The 16895-nt window shown below is 49.4% G+C and overlaps 3 protein-coding genes across 3 annotated transcripts; 2 read left to right on the top strand and 1 right to left on the bottom strand.

Moving 5' to 3' along the window:
* Positions 1-1810: 1810 nt before the first annotated feature.
* LOC101774048 lies at positions 1811-3002 on the top strand. The gene is made up of 3 exons (XM_004964079.1): positions 1811-1887; positions 1926-2321; positions 2378-3002. Exons 1-3 carry the CDS (start codon positions 1811-1813, stop codon positions 3000-3002), a joined length of 1098 nt encoding a protein of 365 aa, XP_004964136.1.
* Positions 3003-9959: 6957 nt separating this feature from the next.
* On the top strand, positions 9960-11642 carry LOC101773643 (F-box/LRR-repeat/kelch-repeat protein At1g09650). Its single transcript, XM_012844600.1, has 2 exons — positions 9960-10036; positions 10523-11642. The coding sequence occupies exons 1-2, from the start codon at positions 9960-9962 to the stop codon at positions 11640-11642; spliced, it is 1197 nt and encodes a 398-aa protein (XP_012700054.1).
* Positions 11643-13248: 1606 nt separating this feature from the next.
* LOC101773232 (chlorophyllase-1) lies at positions 13249-14685 on the bottom strand. Its single transcript, XM_012844599.1, has 2 exons — positions 14672-14685; positions 13249-13792 (listed from the first exon to the last, which is right to left on the bottom strand). Exons 1-2 carry the CDS (start codon positions 14683-14685, stop codon positions 13249-13251), a joined length of 558 nt encoding a protein of 185 aa, XP_012700053.1.
* Positions 14686-16895: the final 2210 nt, after the last annotated feature.

Genomic DNA, 16895 nt, shown 5'->3' with positions numbered 1-16895 from the left:
GCTGATTTGGAATTTATTTCCACAAATGAAGAGCAAGACAGCTGGACATATATTTGGGGCAATCAGCATTTCTCCTCATCCAAAGCATATCGGACACTAATGGGACATCAGCATGTTCATCCAGTTTTTCGATGGCTTTGGAAATCTAAATGCCAAAGCAAACACAAGTTCTTTTTCTGGTTACTTCTTAAAGACAGATTGAGTACACGGAATGTTCTTCGAAGGAAGCATATGGAGTTGCCTTCTTACTTCTGTGTCTTATGCATGCATAACATAGAAGAAACTTTATTTCATCTTATCTTGGAATGTCCCTTTGCGCAAGAATGTTGGATCAATATTAGCCTGTTTGCAGATTTGACACAAGAGCCCTATAATATCCTAAATAGCTTCAAAATTCAACTGCAAGTCAGTTTCTTCATGGAGGTCATTATTCTCATGAGCTGGTGTATTTGGATGGAAAGGAATGACTGGATTTTTCAGGGCATCACTCCATCGGTCCATAATGCCATGTCGAGATTCAAAGTTATCTTTACGCAGGTTATGCTTCGCGTAAAAGAGGAATGGAAACAACCGATGATAGAATGGCTAGAACATACTCTGTAATCTTTATGATCTTTTTTCTCTCTTTCTTTGTTTCTTGAACCGTTTACACTTTTTGTTTGTTCTTTTTCTCTTTTATATATAATATATAACCAGCAGGGGTCTTTCCCCTCCTGTTTCATCAAAAAAAAAAAACCTTGGTCCACACACACTGAGAAGACATCAATGGCTTGATGGCTCGCTTGCCGGTCATCGACCCACCGTGGCTTCATATAGAGCGTGGACTGGCTTTAGCATCTTCGGATGTGAAGACCCTCCCTTCATAGAGAAACTGAATTGTGAACACGGTGTCAAAGTGAATAGGAGGGTGTGATGAAAGGTTGCCTTAGCTAGTGGCTAGCTCCTCATGCGGCTTGGCAGCTGCTTTCGTGTTGAGTTCTTGGTGGAGCTCGATCGTGGATTAGAAGTGCCATTAGCGACGTGGAAACATCACAAACAGGAAAAAGCCGACCTGTACTGGAAATCAAAATCATGTATGTGATGACACACATCACTGACGAATTTTTTATACGTATCAGCATCCATCACCCTCATTCCCTTTTGCGCCTTATGATTCCTACTACTAGGAAAACGTCAGTTCTCCGAGTGACGTCGCTTGGCCGGCTATCCACCTGTTAGCTACTCAGATGACAGCAACAAGATCGATCGATGAGAACTGAATTGGGTTAGCAAGAACGGAGCAGAGATGGACAGCAGAGGATGATGGCTTGTTTCTCTCAACAATTATCGTGAAAGTACACTGGCCCGCCTGGCCCATTTACCTCTGAGAGGCCCATTTGCTTGCACATCAGCTTCTTTCCGCAGTTGGAGCTGACTTCTGACACCACCGATCGAGGCCCTCGACATGGAAGACGGAAGAGAAGCTGCAGGGCGTGCTGATTCAGCGAGTGGCCACGGATCGGCCGGCCACCGTCATCACACGAGATGACGAGACACAAAGGAGCTAAAACCTACTCGGATTCCAAGACGAGGATGAGAATCGGACTCGGAATCGATTCGACGCTGCGGGCACAGCGCGCCTCCATGATAAATACTCCCAAGCACCGCATGCACCTCGATCCATCCAAGAACTTTTTTTTTAAATTGCGGACCCGGCAGAAATTGCCGGGCTTATTAATTAATAGAGAAGAAACATCCATCGAAGAACTCGATCAAGATGCAGCTCCGAGCCTGTTTCCTAAAAAAAAAGATGCATCTCCGATCTGGCAGGATGCTCGGCTCCGACGAGAAGCGCCGCCGGACCTTGGCCGCCGCCATCCCGGACGACCTGCTCATCTCCGAGGTCTGGTGGTCCACCTCCCCGCCAAGCCCCTGGCGCCCTGCAGGTGCGTCTGCCGCTCGTGGCGCGACGGGATCGCCGGCGCCGCCTTCGTCCACCGCCACCTCGAGCTGTCCCGCTCCAGCCCACCCTCCGTGCTTGCCATACCCCGCGAGGTCGACCCGCACGACGCCTACGCGACGACGTCCGGTGAGATCAGCTTCCACCGCCTCCTCCTACCACCGCCAGAACAGGCGCTGGGCACCATTGGCACCGAGCTCATCTTCGAGAAGGCGTGGCCGGAGGGCATCACGCGCCTTATCATACCGACGCACCGCGACGGTTTGGTCGCGATCGCCACGGCCACGAATCACAGGGTGTTCGTCTGCAACCCGGCAACAAGAGAGTTCGTCGCGCTGCCGCTCGGCAGCCATAACGAGCTACTACATCTAGCGAGATGCTGGTCCTGCCGGTGGCGCTAGGCTTCGACCAATGGCGCAACCGCTACCTCGTTGCCAGGTACTTCTACCGGAACTTCGGTGAGGTATCCTTCGACGAGGCCACCGGCGAGTGGTCGCAGGACTGCACCGTCGGCCACGAGGTCTTCACGCTCGGCGCCGGCGACTCCTGGGAGGCCACCGAATGCCCGCCGCACGCCGCCGGAGTTCAAAGGCCTGTATGCACACGGCAGGCCTTCTACTGGCACGCCGTCGAAGAGCCACTTCTGATTTGGTTCGGCCTGCGGGACAGGACGTTCGCGGTGGTGCCACGCCCTCCGGCCGGATGGAGCCCCCACGACGACATGGCGGACCTGGACGGGAGGCTGTGCAACGCCCACGCCGGCGCAGAGGCGGCGGCGTTCCATGTCTGGCTGGCAGACGACAGGCCTGAGCTGCAGTGGTCGTTGCAGTTCCGCATTGAGCTCCTCTACCCGCCGGACGATCCCGATATCATCCACTACATGAGGCCGGTTATCTCCGTTGGGAGCAAGATGTTGTTAGCAGTGGTGGGCAAGTGCTCCTACCTGTTCTGGGGCACCATGACGAACGAAGCTCAGCAAGAAGCGGTGGACTTGCATCACGAGGTGCAGTACGAGCGACCGGACGGAAGCAAGTGCATGAGCCAATCGCAGGACGGAAGCTGATGGAACGAGCCAAAATGATGGTTTGGGAGACTCCATTTTTGCCTATGGCCAGCTAGATTTGTGTGGGTCGAATTTGATGATAGCCATGATATCCTTAACACCAAATTAGCAACTGACATCAGTCCGTGTCAGATTTTGAGGTCCAGCAGTCCACCAAGGGATTACCCAAGTGGTTTATTTGTAGGCAAAGGGGATTGCGAGACAAAAACTCGAGGATGATCATAAGAACACGAAGGATTTAGACAGGTTTGAGCCTTTGGAGAGTAATACTCTATGTCCTGTGTCGGCGGTTTGTATTGCTTTGTTCTGGTGCAAATAGATTGATTTGGGGGCTGATTGATGTGATTATCCTTGAGAGGTGCCCTGGCCGCCTTATATAGGCTGGCGACCGAGGGTTATAAGTTGGTTTGAATCTATCCTAGTCGGTTATTACAGGGAAAGTAATTTAGATCGGTTTACAGATAGAGTCCCGCAATGTTTGGACTTATTTGGTTCACCTTGGCTTTCCTTGTATGCTAAGTATCTTCATATCCTTGGTCCGCATGTTCTAGTCGGGCCGGCCCACTTGTCAGAACCGATCAGTACCCTGGTTGGTGGGGACCCATAGGGTAACCATATTTCTCAAGCCCCTTAGCAATGTGTAGGCGAATAGAAGCTAAAGGTACCACGGCAAAGCTTGTGAAGTGGTCAGCTGAAGGCGTAGTGTCGTCATAGTGATGGAGAGGCTGCGCAGGGCTCAAAAAGAAGAAAAATCCGAAAAAAACGTAGAGCCATACGCGCAGAGTGAAGTCGAGCGCCGAGCTGGTGGATGCCGAGTGTCCAACAGGTCAGAGCGAAGAACATGGAGGGCGTCGCAAGATGCACTCCATTTGGAGTAGCCCCCAAGTTTTGAAGTGATTAGAATAATCGGTCCAATGATCAAATAAAATGTCTTCATCCCAAGAATAAGTCCTAGTGCCCGAGCACAAGGATTAGCGGAGCCACGGAGGCATGCCGACCAGAAATAATCATCCAACCCTTAAGGGTAAGGACTGGTGCGACGAGGGGAACTTGACAAAGATACCTGTCCACGAGAATACTACACCATCTGAATAACTGCAAAATTCCCTTTGGCCGGAATATCGCTTATCTGATCAGAGGAGGCTTGTCGTACGTGTTCACGAATTCACTATTGCACCTTGGTTGAATCCTAGCTATCTTGCTATAAATAAGCTAGCAACTCGGTTGCTCATCACCAAGAGCCATGGCCCAAAGAGTATCACTCGTAGGTTGGAAGCTTGTAATCTTTGATGCTTGTAGCAACTATCTTCAAGCTTGATGCGAGAAGAATTCTCGTGAGGAAAATTTGGATGCTCCTTCCCTTTGCAGTCTCTTCGATGAAGTCGGGAGGTAATGATGTTGGAAGAATCCTCGTGATGAAGCTGCGTTGTTCATCCAGCGAGCTTTTCGAAGATGCCATGATTTGTGAAGTATTGCTTGTAATTGTTTTGTATTGTAGCTTCTTAGTCGGTATCCAGGGACACCAACTATCTTAGAGTTGCCGCAGATATTTGTAACATGCACCAACGATAGAAAAATAAAGTTGTAGACAAGCAAGTGCCCCATCATCTGAATGTGTAGAAAAGCAGAACCACGGGGGCACTAGTATCCGAATTGGGCATCCTACCCTCCAGTACGAGGACTGGCGGAGCCGCAGAGATACACCGACTTGAAGTAGGCATCCAGCCCCCGAGTACGAGGACTGGCAGAGCCATAGAGGCACGCCGATCTAAAATAGACATCCAGCCCCCGAGTACGAGAAGTGGCGAAGCCGCGGAGGCATGCCAACTTGAATAGGCATCCAACCCTCGAGTACGAGAACTGGCAGAGCCACAGAAGCACGCCGACCTGAAATAGGCATCCAGCCCCCGAGTACGAGGACTGGCGGAGCCGCGGAGGCACACCGTTTAGTCCAACCGAAAACCCACAAATTCTGTCCCACGCACGTGCACCGAAATGGCAGGACCACAGATTCTGCATTTCGTTGCTAGGGTTACGCCGTCAGTGTCATTAAAAGCCGAAGAGGCATGATTCCATCTGTCATTTACCATTTGCACTGCTGCCACAGCACACACAAGCGCAATGCTACCACGCCAGTGAACCCTAGGTTGCGCCGCTGCGTCATTGAATCTGCTCACGAGCGCTTCATCACCACCGTCTAAGCTAGTCGCCGCACCACTGCATGCGAGTCAAGAGCCTCACTGTGATTAGGTCCAAATCACAAGGAGTAAAAACCCAAGAGATGGCAGTGGAACAAGCACCAGATCCATCCACCTACTGGATGAAATCAGTGATGATGGAGGAGCGACTCCAAGCGCTCGTCGATCGAGGCCTCCTTGGTCCCAAGGTGTTGCTGGATTGGAAGGCGACAGCCGGGCAGGAGTATTTGAGCGAAGATATCATCATCTTTGCATTGTTCTTCGAGCGGGGATTCGGAATCCCCTGCGGAGATTTCTTCAGGGGTCTTCTCCACTACTACAAGATTGAACTAGTACATCCGAACCCCAATTCGATTTTGGATGTAGCCATGTACATTCATCTGTGTGAAGCCTACCTCGGCATTTCCTCCCACTTCGACCTCTGGCATTATCTATATCAACTAAAAATCGTGTTGACAAGGGGAAAACCGAGGGTAGTCAGCGGTTGTGGGTTTTCGCTGCTGGCAAAGAGAGTAGCCGAGTACTTTGACCTAGAATTGAAGGAGTCCAACAAAAATTGGCACAAGGAATGGTTTACCGTTGCCAATCAAAAGCTAGAGCTTCCTGCACATGTTGGGGATAGATCCCCAGTACCCGCAAGGAAGGAAGAAGGTAGACTCCTATTAGAATTCCCCTGTAATCCTACTAGAACTCATACCATGTAATCCTACTAGGACTCTTACCTTGTAATCAGCTAGTAATCCTGCCCCCTGAAGTATATAAAGGAGGGCAGAGGTCCCTAGATTGGCAGAGACAACATAGCTCAAAACTCCTACAGAACCACCAAGAGGTTCAACACCAAACAACACCCAAGTGCAGGGTGCAATATATCACACCCCAAACAGGATGTAGGGTATTACACTACTCTGGTGGCCCGAACTTGTATAAATCCGTATCTTGTGTCCTTACTTTTACCTTCAAGTTCCAGGTCTGGCGATTCCCCACCAACCAATCTACTACCTCGGGGACCCTCTCGGTAGGTTGTCGGTATAAAACACTGACATCTGGCATGCTAGGTAGGGGAGTGTCAGTGTTTTATACCCGGCAACCTATTGAGGGAGTACCCGAGGTAGTCGATTTGTCTGTGGGGGATCGCCGAACCTGAAACTTGAAGGTAAAAGTGAGGATGCAAGATACGGATTTATAGAAGTTTGGGCCGCCAGAGTAGCGTAATGCCTTACGTCCTGTTTGGGGTGTTGTATATTGTGCCCTACGCTTGGTGTTGAGTAGCCTAGTTGTAGGCTATTGGTGACGGTTCTCAGCCTGCTGATCTAGGTACCCCAGCCCTCCCTTATATACTTTAGGGGGCATGATTACTAGTCGGTTACAAGAAGGAGTTCTAATAGGAGTACATGGTACGAGTCCTAGTAGGATTACAGGGGAATCCTAGTAGAAGTTTATCTTCTTTCTTCCTTGTGGGTACTGGGGATCTATCCCCGACAAGCTCCCGAGCGCCTCATAGTCGAATGCAGCAGTCTTCGAGTAGTTTTAAGATCCTCGCCGAGTAGTTTTGATGCTCTTCGAGTACTTTATCCAGTTGAATCTTCAAAGTTTCTCAAAGCTGCCATGAGGCTATGGTGTGCTCAAAGCCATGATCATCTTAATATTGTAATCTTCATATATGGAGGGTGACGAAAATCACACTCTATATGGAGTAGCCCCCGAGCCTTAGGTTGAATCGTAGAATTAGGCTGAGGGTCAAAATCTTGAATCTTATTCTTTCACTTTGAAAAATTTAATTGTTGGGTGTAGCTTATCAGCCCCTAAGCCTTGGAACGATTGAATAATCAATCCGAGGGTCTTGAATCTTCACGCAAGTCATCATCCGAGTAGTTTTGCGGTGTCGAGCCCCCGAGCTTATGCGCCAGGGGAGCTGTGTAAGCCACGTTGAGTAGTTATTGGCGCTTAGCCCCCGAGCTTGGAAGCTAGCTGAGCCATTGGAGATATTCCGAGTAGTAATTGGTGCTTAGCCCTTGAGTTTGGGAACTAGCTGTGCCGTTGGAGGTACGCTTAGCGTCCTGAAGTGTCGTTGCTGAAGCTTGATCTGAAAGAAAAGATGCGTACATTATGTAGCATTTTTGTAGGTTATTGCAACTGTTAAAATTTATTCAGTGATCAATATTATGTGTCATGCTCTTATTTCGGTCATATTCTTCCCGAATAGTTAGCCTATTACGTTTAGGCTCTCAGTTCCCGTTTAGCCATTGCCATTGCGTGTGTGAGATCTTCGTCTCGTATACGCGTATTGGAAGTACTGTTTGCATAGCTGAGAGCTTTCACGTGAACGTGTTCTAGCATTTAGGCGTGATAGGTGCACCCGAGGCTTTTACGAATTAAGGCGTGTTCTGCTCGAGAAGATTAGTGACCTTAAAAGAAGACAAAAATGAGTAGTTGACATTGCGATAAAAGAGACTACGTGATTGCGCGCAAGAGTTTGCTGTCCTCCGGTGAGTAGAGCGCGTGTTGTGCGCAAAAGTTTGCTACCCTCCGACGAGTAGAGCGCATGTTGTGCGCAAGCGGAAAGTAAGCTGGAAAATAATTAGAAAAAGTGACTTAGCTTGATTCGTGGACGATTGTCGACGAAGCCGTGGCAGTCATCGATGAAACCACAATGGTTGTTGATGAAACCGACTAGTCGGAGTCGATTCCGACTAGTTGTTGATGGTGCGAAGTTTGCCCCGATTAATTTTCTTTGTCGAGATGGGTAGTCAAAGTAGTCGTCGATGAGTGTCATGGCGTAGTCGAAGTAGTCGTCGGTGAGTCGCCCATCGAAGTAGTCGAGACGAGGAGTCGAAGTAGTCATACTCGACTAGTAACTAGTCGAGACGAGTAGTCGAAGTAGTCATCCGCGGGTCACCAAACGTCCTCGCGAAGTTGAAGTAGTTGTCGGCGACTGGATGTTGGCAAGGTAGTCGAAGTAGCCGTCGACGGGTTATCGTTCGTCATGGTGAGGTCGACGTTGCTGGCTGTTGGTTGTCGCCACCTAGTCAGAGTTGATTCCAACTAGTTGTTAACAGTGTGAGGCTCGCCCTCAGCTAGTTCTCTAATCGAGACAAGTAGTCGAAGTAGTCGAGATTGTCGCTGGCGTGTTAGCTTGCCAATTGTAGGTGTTGCCGCGTGAGTTGAAATCTTGTTTGGTACGATCGTTGATGTACATGGTAGCTTCCTTGGTACATCTTCCTTGCCCGCATAGCAATTTTTCTTGAATTGAATTTCAAGCCGAAACAGATGCGCATGTTGTTACATGCGGTTCGACTCTGATTCAGATTCCGTCTTGACTTGGACATGGAACGTAGTGAGATTCCATTTTGGATTCTGTCTCGGCACTGGCGGCTTCTGCGGATAGAATTGGAAAACAAGCTTCTCGACTCTGCTGCGAATTGGACCTCGGCGACTTGTTTCGAATCGGAACTCGGTGACTTGCATCTCATCGAGTAAATTGATTTTTGAAGATGAGGTCCTTCAAGCTCGCCCGATGATTTTGACGATCACCCCTACCTGACGCGCTAGTTGTTGGTGTTTTATACCCAGCAACCTACCGAGGGAGTACCTGAGGTACTTGATTTGTTGGCGGGGGATCGACGGACCTGAAACTTGAAGGTAAAAGTGAGGTCACAAGACACGGATTTATATAGGTTCGGGCCGTCAGAGTATCGTAATGCCCTGCGTCCTGTTTAGAGTGTTGTATATTGCACCCTGTGCTTGGTATTGAGTAGCCTAGTTGTAGGCTATTGGTGACGATTCTCAGCCTGCCGATCTAGGTATCCCTGCCCTCCCTTATATACTCTAGGGGGTAGAATTACTAGTCGGTTACAAGGAGGAGTCCTAATAGGAGTACATGATATGAGTCCTAGTAGAATTACAGGGGAATCCTAGTAGGAGTTCATTTTCTTCCTTCCTTGCGGGTACTAGGGATCTATCCCCAATAGGGAGATCGTTGAGATCATCGGGCGATCTTGAATGACCTCATCATCAAGATCAATCTACTCGACAAGACACAATTCACTGAGTCGGAGTTCTGAGCAGACAAATCTATGTTGAGATAGAATTGATGCGCTCTGCATTGCAATCAAACACCAAGTCGGTTTCCACTGCAGGCTGCTGCATACGGCTCATCAATCAAGTCACACACAGATTGAGGCAAATAATCAAGTCGCCGATGGTCTACTTCGACTACTCGTCTTGACTGGAAAACTAGTCGAGAACGGTCTACTTCGACTACTCGTCTCGACTAGAAAACTAGCCGGGGACGGTCTACTTTGACTCCTTGTCTGGACTAGAAAACTTGTCGAGGACAGGTTCCACGTGATCAACAACTAGTCGGAATCAACTCTGACTAGTTGGCTTCATCAACAATCGACACGGCTTCGTCGAAATTCATCCATGAATCAAGCTAAGTCACTTTTCTAATTATTTTCTGACTTGTTTTCCGCATGCAGGCAATGCATCGACTACGTATTTGTGTACACCTCTCAACGGGAGTTACCCTACAGAGCTACACTTTGCGTGTGGAATGAGGCGCCTACATGTGCTGACGTTGTCAGATTTGAAGTATTGGGGAGTTTATTGTCAGGGATCTGCTATGAGGTGATATGATTTTGGTGAAATAAACTTTTAGTAAAACCCCCAATAGATAGTTTTGAGGAAAAAATCAAAACTATCTCCCACGTTACGCATACAGGTGCCCTAACTCGATCAAGAATTAAGTATCCAATCTAGCATGTTGCGCCCGGAGAGGTGCGCCGCCATCCTGGACGATGTGCTGATCTACGAGGTCCTGGTCCGCCTCCCCGCCAAGTCCCTCGCCCGCTAGCAAACAGATCGAGAAATATACCAACTTTTAGCATGTAGTACCACATGTTGTATGTGGAGAGTTGAAAAAGTTTGGAGGGCAGAAGAGGAAAAAAATTTAGTTTTGCCGAGTGCTAAAAAACACCCGGCAAACTTATATTTTTGCCGAGTGCCGAGGAAAAACACTCGGCAAAGTAGCACTTTACCACTTTGCCAAGTGTCACTAACGGATACTCGGCAAAGTGCTAACAGCCGGCACGCCATTCGGACAGCCGTCACGCGTGCCGATCACATAATATCTTGTTGCTGAGTGTCAATTTATTGCCGAGTGTCATCTTGTTGTTTGCTAAGTGTCTGATATAGGACACTCAGCAAATACTGTTTTTACCGAGTGCATTTCATTTGCCGAGTATTTTTTAAGAGCACTCGGTAAACCAGAGGTTTGCTGAGTACCCGATGGAATACACTCGGCATCTCTACTGGTTCCGGCAGTGGCTGCGGGTGTTTCCGCCGCTCCTGGCGCGCCGGCATCACCGGCGCTAGCTTCGTCCGCCGCCACCTCGAGCTGTCCCGCACGAGGCCTCCTTCCGTGCTTGCCGTCCCTCGCGAGGTAGACCCTCTCGACGACTACGCCACTTCCACGGAGATCAGCTTCCACCGCCTCATGCTCCCACCGGCACCGGCGCCAGGCACCACCGAGACCGAGCTCATCTTCGAGAAGGCGTGGCCGGAAGGCATCACGCGCCGCATCGCACCAACGCACTGCGACGGCTTGGTCGCGATCGCCACGGCCACGGACAGGGTGTTCGTCTGCAACCCGGCCACCGGAGAGTTCGTCGCGCTGCCGCTCGGCAGACATAACGCCGAGCTACAGGATAGAGACCTGCTGGTCCCGCCGGTGGCTCTTGGCTTCGACCGATGGCGCAACTGCTACGTCGTTGGCAGGTACTTCTACAGGGCGTACGGCGAGAAGTCCTTCAACAACGTCACTGGCGAGTACTCTCAGGACTACGACATCGGCCAGGAGGTGTTCACGATCGGCGCCGGCTCCTGGGAGCTCACCCAAGACCCGCCGCACGCCGTCGGGATTCTGATGCCAATGTGCACGCGGCGCGCCTTCTACTGGCATTCTGACGTGCCGAAGCCACGACTGATGCGGTTCAGCCTGCAGGGCAGGACGTTCGCCGTGGTGTCACGCCCTCCGGTCGGCCGTGACCATCTCAGCGTCCACGAGATGGTGGACCTGGACGGGAAGCTGTGCTACGTCCACGCTGCTGCAGAGGCGTCCTTCCATGTCTGGCTAGCAGATGATAGGCATGATGAGCTGCAGTGGTCGTTGCATTGCCGCATTGATCTCCACCCAGATCCCAATCTCATCTACTACTCGAGGCCGGTGATCTCCGATGGGGGCAAGATGTTGTTCAGAGCGGCTGGAGAGTACTCGTACAACCACCTGTTCTGGTGCTCCGTTCCGAACAACACTCGAGAGAAAATGGTGGACTTGTACACGCGACCCGACGGAAGCAAGTACGTGGGACAATCGCAAGACCTTTTACAATACGTTGTGCCTTACTTCGAGAGTTTGGTCTCCCTCACAGCATGTAACTACTGAGAACATTCTCCACGCCGATGGATCGAGCCGCAACGATGGATTTGGGAGACTCCACTTTTGCTTTTTTGCCCATCATGGCAGCTAGTTGTAGGTCGAATTTGATGATACCTATGCTGTTCTGTGGTTTTCAACAATTCGTCGTGTGATTTGGTTCAGTCGGTGAAGCAGTTTCATCCAGGTCATGGCAAATCGTGAAGGAGGAGGCAAGTAGCGTGCACCTTTTATTGTGTTATTTCCTAGTGATAAATCTTGCATCGATGTGAAGGTTTTTTTTTCTTGGTGATTTTAGTTCATGGCTGCACCAAACCCCGACCCTATCCGAGACATCACCATCTCTAACCTCATGCTCGGCCAATTTGGCATGTGGAATGGTAGGCATAATAGAGTTTTGGCGGTGCATGTGCACTAGAACACCACTAGTATCTGCATTGGGACTGCACTCAAGCACTACAACCTGACGCTTGTGCAATCTTCCTATCTTTTATCAGTTTCCTTTTGGATGTGGTATCAAGGCTGCATTCAGTGCTTTTCAGTGGTGTGCTTGTGTCTGGCTCTGCCGTTCTGGTCGTTCCGCACTCTGCTTCCGAGTTGTTCTTGGTTTCCAGTTCCTGCTGTTCATGCCGGCCGGTTGTGAATTGTGATATTTGTATCTGACGATTCTGAACCAGGTTGTGCGCCGAGCAACGTTCAGCAAGCAAAGCTGGTCCCTTGTTTCCTGACAGTCTTGGACTAATACGTGCATTTTATTCAGATCATTGGTTGTAGTATGTAGTAGGTTCATCAGCTAGAAACTCAAGTCACTTCTTGGCGCTATAACAGTGCAGTGCAGTAGCATTTCTGCTCAGTTGCATTCACTCATTTTAGTACTACTGATGCTCTGAAGCTCCCAGTCAATTTGGCTGTATATACTTCTGTAAATACTCACATACAGAGCATATGTTAAACGGGATTTGCAAAATCCTCCTTTCTATCCTGTTCGGTTATGTTTCAGTGGTAACGCCAATGCCACATTCTCTGAATGTTGTCACTGTCGTGGTATATTTTGCAGATGACGTGCCCTTTCTGACTATTTTTACTGCAGTTTCTGTATTCATTAATATTTCGGTGGCTCCCTGTTGAGCATTGTGCTAAGGAAATGATATACATGTGAGTTGTTTGCAGATGGCGGCAACACGGGACATTGTTGACTTTTTTACTCAAGTTTTTAACTTTGATCATTATTTTTCTGATTAGAATATATTTATAAGTATATGAAACTATACTTTGAAAATCTACACATTTGATTTATAAATACCTTAAAAACTATTGGTAGTTGAAGTATATAAAGTTTGCAAAAATTTTGGTCAAAATGTGACAGTGTTGCAATTTAGCAGTCATTATTACAAGTGGAATTATTTATTTTCATATACCAACACAGTACACAGACGCGGCAAATATCCCTTTTCACAAAAAAAAGACATGGCAAAGATCCAACAACATACAGATCAAAGGCTTGGCAGTTTTATTTAGTTCATTATATCAGTTGGACGTAGCAACACACATACAACTTATTCAAGCATTTGACTGTTGCATGACTCCATGTGAGTCATGATCCTGTTCCTGCTGCTCATGCCAAACGGTACTCAACTGGATTGAGTTTGGCTGGAGCAAGCCCAGGATCTTTCACTATGACCCTAAGATCACCGTCTTCTCCAGAAAGCACGGCTTTCAAGAAGGCGACCATGATCCCAGCAACGCTTCTCCTCATGATCTCCTTGCAGTTCTTCCCCTCCTTGCAGAAATACCTGAAGAGTGCTGCTGCATATTCATCATCCAGCATGTCCAGATGCCCATAGTCCCTAGTCACGAAGTGGTAGCAGGGTGGCTTGCACTCCCTGTAGAACTCCCGGTGGTTGACATCTTTTGGGGCACAGGCAGAGCCAGGGAGGAGCTCGTGCCTCTTCTGTTCGCTCAGCCCGGTGCCGATGACCAAGACCGGCATGGCTATGTCCAAAGAGGAGCGCTCGTAGGTGAGGATCTTGGGTGAGACTTGTGAGGACTTGTCTTGGCCAGCGACAGGATCGATACCAATGAGGCCAGAGATCTTGAGGCTGGTCTTGGTCCTGCCATACCCAAGGGCTAAAGAGAAAGCCGTGTGGGGTAAATTGAAACTGAAACATGTAAAAAAAATAGCATCATGGCTCGGGGCGGGAGGCAACTCGACGTGCTTCCACGACTCATCCAGCTCCCAGGCTCGGGGGCTGAGCGCCGCAGACGACTCAGCGTGCCTCCCGTCGCCCGGCCGACCTCTCTAGCTCGGGACGGGAGGCGACTCGATGTGCTTCCATGACTCGTCTGGCTCCCAAGCTCGGGGGCTGGGTGCCGCAGACGACTCGGTGTGCTTCCCGTTGCCTAGCCGACCTAATCTAGCTCGGGGCGGGAGGTGACTCAACGTACTTCCACGACTCGTCCAGCTCCCACGCTCAGGAGCTGGGCGCTTACTTCAAGTCGACGTGCCTCCATGGCTCCGCCTGTCCTCGTACTTAGGGGTTGGACACCTACTTCAGGTCGGTGTGTCTCCGTGGCTCCGCCAGTCCTCGTACTCAGGGGCTGGGCTCCTACTTCAGGACGGCGTGCCTCCGTGGCTCCGCCAGTCCTCGTACTTGGGGGCTGAGTGCCTATTTCTGGTCAGCGTGCCTCCATGGCTTCGCCAGTCCTCGTGCTCATGCTCAGGGGCTGGGCGCCTATTTCAGGTCAACGTGCCTTCATGGCTCTGTCAGTCCTCGTCCTCAGGGGCTAGGCACCTCTTTCTGGTCGGCGTGCCTCCATGGCTCCGCCAGTCCTTATCCTTGGGGGCTGAGCGCCTATTTCTGGTCGGCAGGCCTATGTGGTTTCACCTATCTTTGTGTTCAGGCACTTGGGCTTACTTTCAGGATCAAATTTTTCTTCTTTGACCATTGGACCGATTATACTAATCGCTTCAATGCTCGGGGGCTACTCCATATGGAGTGCGTCTTCCGACACCCTCCATGTCCTTCGCTTCGACTTACTGGATGTCCCCCATCCACCAACTCGGCACTCAACTTTGCTCTGCATGTATGGCTCTGCGTTCGCTCGGATTTTCTTCTTTTTGAGCACTACGCAGCCTCTCCATCACTATGACGCCATCGTAGTTTCAGCCGACCACATTCCAAGCTTCACTGTGATGTCCTCAGGTTCCTGTTCGCCTACACATCGCTCGAGAGCTTGAGGGATATGGGTACCTCATAGGTCCCTACCAACCAGGATACTGGTCGGCCCTGGCAAGTGGGCTCAGCCAACCAGAACGTGCGGGCCAAGGATATGAAGATACTTAGAGCACAAGTCAAGGAGGCTGGACGATTCAAATCAGCCTAGATATTACGGGATACATGTTGTAATCCGACTCATATTGCTTATCATATAACAACCGACTAGATTAGATTCAAACGATTATAACTCTAGGTCGTCAACCTATATAAGGCGGCTAAGGACGCCTCCCGAGGGCATCCCATCCCATCAATCTAGCATTAACTCTCAAGCAATACAAACTACCAGCATATAGGACGCAGGGTATTACTCTCCGGAGGCCCGAATCTGTCTAAAACCCTTGTGTCTTTCGTGTTCTCATGATCACCTTTGAGTTCTTCATTTCACAATCCCCTCCACCTACAAATCAACCACTTGGATAACCCCCTGGTGGACTGCTGGGCTACTAAATCCGACAGGCAGTTAGTACCGGTTGGAGGCTTCAATCAGTACTAAAAGTTGCCAATTAGTACCAGGTGAAACCTCCACCTGGTACTAAAGACCTTCAGGCACATTAGTATCGGTTGGAGGCTTCATCCGGTACTAATGGGTGACCACTAGTACCGGATGAAGCCTCTGTTAAAGGATATGTTTGTAACCTGTTCGGACTCTATGGTCCTTGTGCGGTTGTGCTCTGGTCAAGTGTGGATAGGTTTGCTTAGAGATAGGGTATGTCCAGCTGTATTTCAAATATATGAAGCCAACTAGTCCTAGGTATCAATGTAAATCTCTTGGTGAATTTCTCCCTTTATAAACGTGTAACCGTGGCGAGCAAAGATAGGCAACCACGTTTTCTCCTTTCTTTCATGGTAATCACATCATACTTTTCCTAAACATACCAACATACCAACCTCGCGAATTCTGCGACAGAAGCAAGTTCCGGTGACAGGAATTTTTTCCACTTCGGGCGACAGGAATCTTTTTCCGGTCAGCAAGCCTGCGCCGTCAACAAATTCAGGCGACAGGAATTTTTCTTTTGCGTCAGCAACAGCTTGCGCCAAAAGCTTCTGGGCAAAGAAGAAAAAAAACAAAAAAAAACTAGAAGCATGGCGTCAACTTCCTCCAGTACGTCGGTGCCGGTTCTCGGGCTTGTCTCCGAGAAATTGACCCGTGACAACTATCTACTATGGAAGGACCAATTTCTTCCTGCTATACAAGAAGCTCAACTTATGGGGATCCTAGATGGATCTAACCCTGTGCCGCCCAAAACCGTGGAGGTGGTCAAGGCGGATGGCAAGAAGGAGATCGTCCACAACGTCAAGTACGACTCCAGGGTTGCAAAAGATCAGTAGGTTCTGAGCTACCTACTGAATTCTCTCACCAAGGATGCGTTAGCACCGGTGGCAACAACGATGACAACAGCAGAGGCATGGGAGGCGCTTGAGAGGATGTTCTCGGCGCACTCCAAGGCGCGGATTGCAAATCTGCGTGTTCTACTATCTACGACGAAGAAGGGTAATATGTTGACCTCAGCTTACTTCACTAAGATGTGCTCGTTTAAGGATGAATTGGCCACAGTTGGGAAATTCATAGATGACGATGAGATGATTCACTTTATTTTGAATGGTCTTGATTTTGATTACAATCCCTTTGTGTCTTCTATGCTTGGTCGGGCTGATCTTTCTTTGAGTGATTTGTACTCCCAATTTCTTACCTATGATCAACGCATGGAGATGTATCAAGAGGGTGGCAGTTTCAGTCGTCAGCAAATATGGCTGGTCGAGGATGCGGCGGCTATGGCAATAATTATGGTGGTCGTGGCTGTGGTCATGGCAACCGTGGCCGTGGTCGTAGCTATGGTGGTCGCGGTGGACCAAACCGTGGCAATAACAATAGTAACTTTGGCCAAAACAACTCGATCAAGCTTTGCAATGTTAAGATTGTATGTCAGATTTGCAAGAAAGCAGGACATGAAGCAAATCGGTATAGATATGACGACAATGAGGA

This window comes from Setaria italica, chromosome III (genome assembly GCF_000263155.2).
Source record: "Setaria italica strain Yugu1 chromosome III, Setaria_italica_v2.0, whole genome shotgun sequence".
Lineage (NCBI taxonomy): Eukaryota > Viridiplantae > Streptophyta > Magnoliopsida > Poales > Poaceae > Setaria > Setaria italica.
The sequence above is the reverse complement of the archived record's forward strand: the minus strand, read 5'-3'. Positions and strand labels throughout refer to the sequence as shown.

Excerpts from the sequence above, each read along its gene's own strand:
- LOC101774048 (XM_004964079.1), top strand. The coding sequence starts at position 1,811 with ATGCTCGGCTCCGACGAGAAGCGCCGCCGGACCTTGGCCGCCGCCATC. Across the intron at positions 1,888-1,925 it reads CTGCTCATCTCCGAGGTCTG|GTGCGTCTGCCGCTCGTGGC; the intron begins GTGGTCCACCTC and ends GGCGCCCTGCAG. Across the intron at positions 2,322-2,377 it reads CTACATCTAGCGAGATGCTG|GTACTTCTACCGGAACTTCG; the intron begins GTCCTGCCGGTG and ends CCTCGTTGCCAG.
- LOC101773643 (XM_012844600.1), top strand. The coding sequence starts at position 9,960 with ATGTTGCGCCCGGAGAGGTGCGCCGCCATCCTGGACGATGTGCTGATC. Across the intron at positions 10,037-10,522 it reads CTGGTCCGCCTCCCCGCCAA|TGGCTGCGGGTGTTTCCGCC; the intron begins GTCCCTCGCCCG and ends TGGTTCCGGCAG.